The following is an 11,918-nucleotide window of genomic DNA, read 5'->3' as shown; positions in this document are numbered from 1 at the left end:
TGCCCATTCGTGCGAGATGTGGTGGATGAAGAAGCACTTGTGCTGAGGAGAGCCTTCAGGCGAGAAAGGGTCTTCAGGGACCGGTTGGACCCACTGGCCTTCCCTGATGACCATCTATATGAAAGATACAGGTTTTCTGCAGATGGCATCAGGTATCTATGCAGACTACTGGGTCCCAGGATTAAGCACCGCACTGCACGGAGCCATGCACTGAGTGTGGAGCAAATGGTTTGTGTGGCCTTGCGCTTTTTGCTAGTGGAGCCTTCCTGTACTCAGTGGGGGATGCAGAACAGCTGAACAAGGCCACAATTTGCCGCACAATAAGGAGTGTGTGTCTGGCTATCAAAGCATTAGCAGATGTCTTCATCTCTTCCCTGGCCACAGAAGACTCTGTGACATCAAAGAGGAGTTCTATAGGATTGCAGGTAAGAGGATCTACAAATTACAGGACAACTGTTAACACATAGTAGGATACTCATTACTTTGTGTGACAGGTTTCCCAATGTCATTGGTGCAGTGGACTGCACACACATAAGGATAAAAGCCCCCTCAGGTGCCCATGAGGCCGATTTTGTGAATAGGAAATCCTTTCACAGCATTAATGTTCAGGTGAACATAACTTTTTGATATTGTCCATTGACGAACACTCTGCATTGCCAGTGATGTGCATTGATTGGTGTAATATTCCTCATCTTATGATTTCAGATGGTCTGCAATGCTGACTGTGTGATCAGCAATGTTGTGGCAAAATGGCCTGGCTCAGTCCATGACTCCAGAATCTTTCGGGCCTCTGAAATCTATCAGTGCCTATCACAAGGTAAGCCACACAACCCCTATTTATAACCATCATGGCTGTGTCAAGAATATCACTGTGTTTATGAGGTAGTAATGATGAGATTTTGTGTTGACAGGTGAATTCTCTGGTGTGTTGCTGGGAGACAGGGGGTATGGCTGCCAGCCTTTTCTCCTGACACCTTTCACAGACCCCAGGAAGCACAGCAGGCCTACAACCATGCCCATGCCAGGACCAGGGCCAGAGTTGAAATGACCTTTGGCCTCCTGAAGGCACGCTTTCACTGCCTTCACAAATTAAGGGTCAGCCCTGTTAGGGCATGTGATATTACTGTGGCTTGTGCTGTCCTCCACAATGTGGCCTGCCTGAGGAAGGAGAGGGCCCCCAGAGTGCCACCAGCCATGGACTGGGACAATCCGGCAATCTTCCCTGATGACGACAGTGGTCGGCTGCTGAGGGACCAATATGTGTTGAATTATTTTAGTTAGTATGTGTGCTTTCAATTTTGGTTAAATATGTCCTGCGGTGGCAGAGGAATTTGGGTTTTTTTGGGTTCGTTTTTTGACGAATTTGGCCTCTTATGATGTTTGTGCGGTATACTGTGTGTAATACAAGGCTGCAGGGAGGCTACTGCATCCATTCATTTGTCTGTTCAGTTGATGTGTATGGATTTGTCCTGCATTTATTTTAGTGTGCAGACATGCAGGGTGTGTTATATACAGACCTTTGAATGTGTATGTATCATTTTGTATAATATGCTTGGATTCTGTGCTTTCCATCTTGTAGAGTCACTGTGACTTCAGTTTCGAAAGGAGCTGATGGTTTACCTGCTTTGTTTTGTCCTTATTCAATAAAGGAACATAATGTTACACATTGTGTTTTTATATTCATATGGAATGTGTATTTGTTTATATGACAGAGTACTAGGGCCACACTGAAGAAAAAGGATAAAGTCATAAATTTATGAGGCTGGTTCTTTCTGCAGAAAAGCTACATATTGTTTTTACAGTTTTGATACTTATGACAATGTGATACTTAATATTCTGGCACATCAGCATGTCTTTGTTTATGAAACCATACTGAAGTACAATTTCACGAAATGCCCCACATCTGTCATTTTAACAACTGTCCTCTAAAACAACTGGTTACAATATTATGACTTGTGTTTTTTTCCCCTCTGTGGCCCTAATATTCTATCATTTTATATATAGCCTTATAGTCTATGGGAAACTGTAAATTATCTAATGATAGCAACATCATCTAAAAATCATTTTTTATCCAAAATCATTGAAATTAATGATCACAAACGTTTAAATAATAACAGTGGGTCTAGTTATATGTGATAACAATGTATAGTGAGCAGTGAAATAACTATTGGTTTCCATTTGTGGTGACTGCTGACTGACATTAGGGATGAGATTAAATAGATCCTGGAATTTAGCCTGGTCTGGAGCAGGCTAGCTCCACAGAATAAATCTCCATGGTAATTTATACCATAACATATCCTCCTGCCCCTTATCCATCTTTAGTGCAACCGGATTACGGATCAATTGAGCCAGGATCACCAAGATATCCTGGCTTAATCCCTTATCCTAGTTTTGTGCAACAGGCCCCAGGCCGCCACGTTTTGTGCGAGAGCGTTGCAAAATAAATGTACCAATTATTCAATTATTTAACTGCTCATGCGCGTCAACGGCGTCTGCATAGCCAGGCGCTAAAATAGAACTTGGTTCTATTTCAGAACCTTAACGCCTGCAAGTCCCCCCTCTCCATTTTACTCATTGGTTTTCACGAGCATACGAACCCACGTGGGTGATTGACAGTTGAACGAGAAGAGATTAATCAAAGAACCCTATCTAAAAATTAACTAGGTTTCCCCTTTAATCTGTGGATTTATTGTCAGAGTAGAGAACATGATTTTGTATGATAAAAAATTCTGCAAAGATCCAGCAAAAAAAAGGGACCCTACATTTACACTAAACTATCAACCCAACGTTAATGTCCCAGGACAAATTAGCAAGCAATAGCTAGCTAGCTAAATATCCATGAATGTGTTGTGTGTTTTGACCTGTCCCCAAATTAATATACGGTAGTTGGTTTTGCTAATTTAACCTGCGTGTCAGGCGTGAGGATAGTCAAAATCAACATGTGTATGGTGTAGGCACTTGAGGGGCTTGTTTGGGGAAGTTGTAACATGCGGACTCTACCGGCCACACGCCTGTGTAATGTAACAGTATAACTTTAGACCGTCCCCTCGCCCATACCCGGGCGCGAACCAGGGACCGTCTGCACACATCAACAACAGTCACCCACGAAGCATCGTTACCCATCGCGCCACAAAAGCTGCTGCCCTTGCAGAGCAAGGGGAACTACTACTTCAAGGTCTCAGAGCAAGTGATGTCACCGATTGAAACGCTATTTAGCGCGTACATTTACATTTACATTTAAGTCATTTAGCAGACGCTCTTATCCAGAGCGACTTACAAATTGGTGCTTTCACCTTTGACATCCAGTGGAACAGCCACTTTACAATAGTGCATCTAGGTCTTTTAAGGGGGGAGAAGGATTACTTTATCCTATCCTAGGTATTCCTTAAAGAGGTGGGGTTTCAGGTGTCTCCGGAAGGTGGTGATTGACTCCGCTGTCCTGGCGTCGTGAGGGAGTTTGTTCCACCATTGGGGGGCCAGAGCAGCGAACAGTTTTGACTGGGCTGAGCGGGAACTGTACTTCCTCAGTGGTAGGGAGGCGAGCAGGCCAGAAGTGGATGAACGCAGTGCCCTTGTTTGGGTGTAGGGCCTGATCAGAGCCTGGAGGTACTGAGGTGCCGTTCCCCTCACAGCTCCGTAGGCAAGCACCATGGTCTTGTAGCGGATGCGAGCTTCAACTGGAAGCCAGTGGAGAGAGCGGAGGAGCGGGGTGACGTGAGAGAACTTGGGAAGGTTGAACACCAGACGGGCTGCGACGTTCTGGATGAGTTGTAGGGGTTTAATGGCACAGGCAGGGAGCCCAGCCAACAGCGAGTTGCAGTAATCCAGACGGGAGATGACACAGCGTACCACCGCTAACTAAGCTAGCTCTTTCACATCCGTTACACTCACCCCCCTTTTGACCTCCTCCTTTTCCGCAGCAACCAGTGATCCGGGTCACGGCACCAATGTAACAGTATAACTTTGGACCGTCCCCTCGCCCATACCCGGGCGCGAACCAGGGACCCTCTGCACACATCAACAACAGTCACCCACTAAGCATCGTTACCCATCGCTCCACAAAAGCCGCGGCCCTTGCAGAGCAAGGGGAACTACTACTTCAAGGTCTCAGAGCAAGTGATGTCACCGATTGAAACGCTATTTAGCGCGTACCACCGCTAACTAAGCTAGCTCTTTCACATCCGTTACAATGACACTCAGGTTAAAACATCAAAGACAACTGTGAACAAACTATTTTAATTTGTGGACAGGTTCGAAACACACATGAAACAATCATGGACATTTAGGTAGCTAGTTCTTGTTAGTTAGTTTGTCCTGGGAGATGAACATTGGATTGTTATTTTACCTGCACATTGTCCTGTTTTTAGCTGGTTCTTTGTAGAATTTTGACCCGGAGTCATACAAAATCGTGTTTCTCTACTCCAGCGATAAATCCACAGATGAAAAGGGAAACCTAGTTAATCATCTTTAATTATTCTCTCCTCGTGTCTGTGAAGCATCCACGTGGGTTAGTATCTTTTTCCTTATATCCAATAAGGAGGCGACAGTCAACACATGTGCATCTCAAATAGAACCAAGTTCTATTTTAGCTCTTGGCTACACAGAGGCACGTTTACGCATGTGAGAGATGTGGGGGAAATGATTGAATAACATGTAAGTGTACAGTAATTTTGCATCGCTCGCACATGCAATGCGGCCGGCAAGGTTAAATATGGTAAACAAAAACTTAAAATAAAATAAATTTAAAAAATGAAAAACTATTTAGTAAACTGAAATAAAATAATTAAGAAAAACATTTAAAAAACTAAAGCTATCATTTAAGCCCTTTTTAACTAATGGAGTTTTCAAACAATGATGCGCATAAACCCTGGATGACTGACAGGTGGCGCTGTATTGAAGCCACTATGCAGCCATCTTGGTAATCCTCCTCAATTAAATGTTTTTATTTTGGAAGTCATATAAATGCATTTGTTAATGTATACTTTAGTTGCATCATTCCCACGAAAAAACTGGTGGTAATTTCTGTGTAACAATCAATATACTCCTGGCTGTCACCCAATAATATATTTTTCAGATGCAAAAATCGTTTTTTGCTGTTGCAGCCGTTTTTTTAATAAACCCTATTTGAAGGTGTTAGTGAATGACATATTTAACCTTAATAACTCTAGCTGAAAATGTTATTAGTTACATAATATTTACACTGCATCACAAGCTTCATTGTGGACAATTGAAAATTCCTCTAAAACAGATGTTCATTTTGGTGTAACAAAATACACCTGGCTGTCATCCAAAAATGTGTTTTTCAGTTTCAGAATTCTACAATATTACATAAACATAACAAATGTGCCTTGACTTCATTTTGTTTTTTTCCCCCCTGTCTTTCACTCAGATAAAGGTAAAGGTAGGCAACTTGATTCTTCTTACATCTACTACTAAAGTTTTTTTTTTAAGCTTTGGATTGGTGTAAACTTGGGCAAGAGAGTTTCCTTCCACCATTATTATTGGACCAGTCTAGGCTATTATTCTTTTAAATCCAAGTCACGTCAAGATTGAGCTAGCCGAACATATGACCTGGCCCATCATGTTAGTATTACTGCCCCCATTGGAACGAAGTGGCATCCCGAAAAAACAGAAACTATAGTCCTAGTAAACGTAAATGGCTCCTAGAATTCCACCCATAGGCTACTTTCTGTCCCTGAAACTAAAGCTGAAACGAAATAATACAAAAACGAAACCGAATAAAAACTAATATATCAAGTCTGAAAACGACCTAAAACTCAACTTAATTTCAAATAAAAATCTAAAATCGAATAAAAAATATGTGTTTTATATTAAATTACAAAACTGTAATAACCTTGGTGATTGGTGAGGTTTGCATGTTAGGAATCACGTCGGCTCTATTCATTGAATTTCTATCTGCAACGTTTGGATACTGAACATGGCACTGGGTGATGTATCGTCAGAAGCCAGTTTTTTATTTATACTTTTTTTTATAGGTAGAAACAAACAGATTAGATTAGAATATAGTAGACTTGACTGTCTATATAAGGTACATTTATTTATATACATGTGGTGGATGTTTACTTTTCTATATCAGAGGATGTGAAATAGAATTTTGTGTTAAAAAAGTCAAATACACTGTATACAAATAATTATTGACGTTTATACATCTTCTGTAATAATAATAATAATAATGATATATATTTTTGAAAGTATTAATTACAATGTCTCACATTTTGACTCTTGAGAATCCTGAAATTACCTGTGAGTGAAGGGAGAACCTTTATTTTGAAACATGAGTGGAGAGGAAAACACGTGGATTCCGGATGTGCAACGTGTAAATTAGCTCGACTTCTTCCACGAGAACCCACCCCTGACTGTTTCTGTACTACTGGTTCAGAGCAAGCGAACCTAGCCATATTATCGCTACAAACTTTTTAGGAAACCGCATTTATCACATTTCTAAAAATGCCTCTGAAATTCGAGCTTTGTCCTGGCAGGATGATTGGGGGTTCTAACCCCTGTTTTATTATTGCAGAAATTGGACAGAACCACCAGGGAGATATTGAAATTGCCAAGAAAATGATCAAGATGGCCAAGGTAATGTTAGTAGCAAAATGAATTAGTTAGCTCAGCTACTGTATTGGGGACTATGGTACTGACTTACTTGCTAGTTAACTAGCGGCTTCTTTAGTATAAATGCATTTGACTATTTTGGCAGTTTAAAAACTGACAGTCCAGTCTCTTGGATGACACTGCTTCTTGTTGGGCTGCTGCCCTACTTCTGTGCCAATGAGGAAATGATCGATTCCAGTGCCCATATGACTAAAATAACAATAGCCTGCTCTGTTGCTTGCTGGGGCTGTATTTCAAATTGTGAACTTGTGCCATTGAGACCATGGGAATCTATTGGTCAATTTATTAAGGACTGATATTGGTGGAAATGGAATTCCTGCCAGAGATATGGCACAACTGATACCCACCCCCATATACAAAATGATCACACCATTTGACTGTGTTTTCTGAAAGACAGTGGGTGTGTTAGCTATAATTTGTTGCACATGATAATGTGATTTAACCAAATATTTTTGGTATCCAAGTTTCAAGTCAAGTTTAAGTAATGTAAAGTTTAAGCTTTTTAATGTCACATGCACAAGTACAGTGAAATGCCTTTCTGGCCTTACTGGTTAGGTACTGTTTGGTGTAGCACAGTGAAATTTCGACCAACCTTAACTTGGCGACACTATCTTATTAATGTTTTTGCTCTGTGGTAATCCGACAATGTATGTCGCCATCTTGTCTATTTCAAATCTTCTCTCATTGTTCGAGACAGGTGAGTGTCATCATGACATGTGGCACTTTGGGGTGTGAACCCACCTGTCTCAATAAATGATAGAATATTTGAAACAAGGTTTCCTCCTCATCCTCCTTGGCAACACAATTTACAACTGTGACCTTACTTATATTGACAATCAATTCACAGGACTGCGGGGCAGACTGCGCCAAGTTTCAGAAGAGTGAGCTTGAGTACAAGTTCAACAAGCGTGCCCTGGAGCGTCCGTACACCTCCAAACAATCCTGGGGCAAGACGTACGGAGAGCACAAGCGCCATCTTGAGTTCAGTCATGTACAATACCTAGAGCTGCAGAACTATGCAAAGGAGGTTGGAATTTTCTTTACTGCTTCGGGAATGGACGAGGTAAGAGTGATGGTGATGTGGAATAGGCCCATAGAGCCCCACTGTGGAGATGTCATAAAACCCATTTAAACCTAGCGGTCAAATAGGGAAATGGTTCCAATTGTTTCACAATTCATTTTTCCTGTAGGGAATTTTAGAAATGCCTAAAATAAGGGCTGTGTTTACTGAATCCTTACCCTGGCGTGACGTTTTGATAACCATCTAAATCTCTCTCGGACAGGGTGATGATTTGTGTATATAGTTAATCCAGAGATTCTTACCTTTGCCTCGATTCAGCAGTGTCATGGAGATCATGGCGTTTGTAGTTCTTTATGGCGTTTGTAGTTCTTTATGACAGCCACATTAGCAACTAAGTAGCATTTTATTTTTTTTGTGGGGTAAATACAGGCAAATAAATTTGATAAGTCACCTTGTCCTAGAGAGATTTACACGGTTATCAACACGTCACGCCAGGGTTGATCCTACAGGAAACACAGCCTTTATTTTAAGAGTTTCTAAAATCCCCTATTGGAAAAATGAATGGGGGGGAAACAATTAGGTTTCTTGGGGTATTATGACTCCTAATGTGGTACTACATTGAATAGGCCTGTAAAATGCATATAAAAACTGTATTAATTATTTGTTGTATATCTCTTGTTAGATGGCTGTGGAGTTCCTACATGAGCTTGATGTGCCCTTCTTCAAAGTCGGTTCAGGGGACACCAATAACTTTCCCTATCTGGAAAAGACTGCAAAAAAAGGTCAGTGATTTAAAGTTTACAGTATGATAGATATTGGAGTGTCTTAGGCTGCTTAATGTAAACATGAGCATTTTAGCTTCTGAAGTAGTTTGATTATTTGGTCTACGTTATACTCATGAAAGTGTAGTAAAAAAAAATGGCAATATCAAGAATAATGCGAAGCGTAGATTTTTTTGTTGTTGTGTGAAGTCTCAAGTCTCTTTGGTTTAATGCTAGGTCGCCCCATGGTGGTGTCCAGTGGCATGCAGTCAATGGAGACAATGAGACGGGTCTACCAGACGGTCAAGAAACACAATCAGAACTTCTGCATCCTGCAGTGCACCAGTGCCTACCCATTGGAGGCTGAAGATGTCAACCTGCGTGTCATCGCAGTAAGAGTTTTTCATTGGTTTGAATGAAGGAATTGTTTCAGGCAAGATCATCCCTAAACACATGGTGCATCTTATTTCTGTTATTTACATTTTTATTTAACTTCTATTTAACTCGGCAAATCAGTTAAGAACAAATTCTTATTTACAATGACGGCCTAGGAACAGTGGGTAAACAGCCTTTTTCAGGTGCAGAATGACAGATTTTTACCTTGTCAGCTCTGAGATTCGATCTAGCAACCTTTCGGTTACTGGCCCAACGCTCTAACCACTTGGCTACCTCCTGCCCCAATGGACCACTAGAGCAACAGTCACATTGCTAGTCTGTGGTTAAGGCTAAATCCAGAGAGAATACATGTTTCGAGGCAAGGAAAATGACCCATGATCTCGTTCATAGGAATACCAGAAGGAATTCCCTGATATTCCCATTGGATATTCCGGTCACGAGTCTGGGGTCCACATCTCCGTGGCAGCAGTGGCGCTGGGGGCAAAGGTCATTGAGCGTCATGTGACCCTGGACAAGAGCTGGAAGGGAAGTGACCACGAAGCTTCTCTGGAGCCCTCTGAGCTGACAGAGCTGGTGAAAGCTATTCGATTGGTGGAGAGGTCTCTGGGGACGGGCATCAAGCAGATGCTGCCCTGTGAGAAGCCATGCCACGATAAGGTACTTTGTGGATGGGCGCTTTTCATTGTATTCCTACAGATGACGTTATTGTTACGCCACCACATGGCCATCTGCAATGGTTAATGGCAGTCAGGTTATCGGATGTAAGACAATTGGGTAATTTTTTTACAAACATTATTTAAGCATTTATTCCAATTCAGGGGTGGGTGTGTGTTAGGGCCAGGAGTTTTTTTTCCCAACCTTGTCATCTGACCTGGAAAAACTCTGTACCCTATGGGCTATATGATCTTTGGTTTGTTGCTTCAAACAGGAAAGGATGTCAGAACTTCTTTTAATACATTGATTGTGTTCTCTTCCAGCTGGGGAAATCAGTGGTGGCCAAGGTGGCAATCCCCAAAGGCACTGTGCTGAGTATGGACATGCTGGGGGTGAAGGTGGGCGAGCCGAAGGGCATTCCCCCCGAGGACATCTTCCAGCTGGTGGGCAAGTCCGTCACAGAGGACGTGGAGGAGGACGAGAGCATCACCACGGATGTGGTCGATGGCTACGGCAAAAAGATCAAGTGCCGAGTGGAGTAATCACCCTTGTAATAGCCTACTGTAAACACTGTAATACCGTAACCACAATGCCAAACAACACAATGCACTTTTACAGGCTGAGAAAAGTGAAAAGATGGTTGTGTGAACATCGATAATCTAGATATTATTTCGAGGCTCAGAAATTTCACTGAAGGGGACATGCTTTATATTTCTGGTTTCATGTTTTTTTTACTAGATGGAAGCAAACATTCAATGAATCAGACTTGACTACAAGTGCCAAGTTAAGAAGAGAAAATACAAACTGTAGATTCAGTAGTGACTGAAATGATTGCATTCTAATTGAATGTTTAACTGTTCACTTATAAATGAAATGGACTGTAATGTTGCACTACAAAAATGTCAAATACAAAATGACAAACATTAATGATTGTTTTTCTTTTTCATACGAAATCACACTCCTTGATTGAAATTATTTTGTGATACAATTCTGGTACAAATGAGTGTCAAAGGGGAAAAAATACCGTATGTACAGTCAAAAGTTTGGAGACACCTACTCATTCCAGGTTTGTTCTGTATTTTTACTGTTTTCTACATTGTAGAATAATAGTGATGACATCAACTATGAAATAACATATGGAATCATGTAGTAACAAAGGCTTAAATCAAAAATATATTTGAGCTTCTTCAAAGTAGCCACCCTTTGCCTTAATGACAGCTCTGCACACTCTTGGCATTCTCAACCAGCTTCATGAGGTAAGACACCTGGAATGAAATTAGCAGGTGTTTCTTGTTAAAAGGAAATTTGTGGAATTTCTTTCCTTAATGCGTTTGAGCCTATCAGTTGTGTTGTGACAAGGTAGGGGTGGTATACAGAAGATGGCCCTATTTGGTAAAAGACCATGTCCATATTATGGCAAGAATAGCCCAAATAAGCAAAGACAAACGACAGTCCATCATTACTTTAAGACAAAGTCAGTCAGTGTGGAAAATTAGAGGTACTTTAAGTTCAGGTACAGTCACAAAACCCATCAAGCACTATGATGAAACTGGCTCTCATGAGGACTGCCACAGGAAAGGAAGACCCGTGAGCAGGTGAACGGATGATCTCTACATGTGGTTCCCACAGTGAAGCATGGAGGAAGTGTGGGGGTGCTTTGCTGCTGACACTCAGTGATTTATTTAGAATTCAAGATCCACTTAACCAGCATAGTTAACACAGCATTCTGCAGCGATACGCCATCCCATCTGGTTTGCGCGTAGTGGGACTATCATTTGTTTTTCAACAGGACAGTGACCCACCACACCTCCAGACTGTGTAAGGGCTATTTGACCAAGGAGAGTGATGGAGTGCTGCATCAGATGACCTGGCCTCCACATTCACCCGACCTCAACCCAATTGAGTTGGACCGCAGGGTGGAGGAAAAGCAGCCAACAAGTACTCAGCATACAGTACCTTGCCAAAGTATTCACCCCCTTGGCTTTGTTCCTATTTTGTCGAGTTACAATCTGTAATTTAAATGGATTTTTATTTGGATTTCATGTGATGGACATACACAAAATAGTCCAAATTGGTGAAGTGAAATGAAAAAAAGAACTTGTTTCAAAAACTAAATAATAATTAAATGGAAAAGTGGTGTGTGCATATGTATTCACCCCCTTTGCTATGAAGCCCCTAAATAAGATCTGGTGCAACCAATTACCTTCAGAAGTCACATAATTAGTTAAATAAAGTCCACCTGTGCGCAATGTGTCACATGAGCTCAGTATATATACACCAGTTTAGAAAGGCCCCAGAATGCAACACCACTAAGCAAGCAGCACAATGAAAACCAAGGAGCTCTTCAAACAGGTCGGGGACAAAGTTGTGGAGAAGTCCAGGTCAGGGTTGGGTTATAAAAAAAATCTCGGAAACTTTGAACATTCCACGGAGCACCATTAAATCCATTA

At 41.5% G+C, this 11,918-nt stretch overlaps 1 protein-coding gene and 1 long non-coding RNA gene across 2 annotated transcripts; both read left to right on the top strand.

Moving 5' to 3' along the window:
* Window positions 1–477: 477 nt before the first annotated feature.
* Window positions 478–1,683, top strand: LOC135574033 (uncharacterized). The gene is made up of 2 exons (XR_010465145.1): window positions 478–817; window positions 912–1,683. It is a non-coding gene; the product is annotated as an uncharacterized LOC135574033 (long non-coding RNA).
* A 4,688-nt stretch (window positions 1,684–6,371) lies between these two features.
* On the top strand, window positions 6,372–10,112 carry LOC115137363 (sialic acid synthase-like). Its single transcript, XM_029673650.2, has 6 exons — window positions 6,372–6,600; window positions 7,484–7,699; window positions 8,340–8,439; window positions 8,656–8,810; window positions 9,205–9,471; window positions 9,792–10,112. The coding sequence occupies exons 1-6, from the start codon at window positions 6,469–6,471 to the stop codon at window positions 10,008–10,010; spliced, it is 1,089 nt and encodes a 362-aa protein (XP_029529510.1). The 5' UTR covers window positions 6,372–6,468; the 3' UTR covers window positions 10,011–10,112.
* The last annotated feature ends 1,806 nt before the right edge of the window (window positions 10,113–11,918 follow it).

The sequence above is a fragment of the Oncorhynchus nerka genome, linkage group LG11 (genome assembly GCF_034236695.1).
Source record: "Oncorhynchus nerka isolate Pitt River linkage group LG11, Oner_Uvic_2.0, whole genome shotgun sequence".
In the NCBI taxonomy this organism is placed as follows: Eukaryota; Metazoa; Chordata; class Actinopteri; order Salmoniformes; family Salmonidae; genus Oncorhynchus; species Oncorhynchus nerka.
This window is presented reverse-complemented; position numbering and strand designations above follow the sequence as displayed.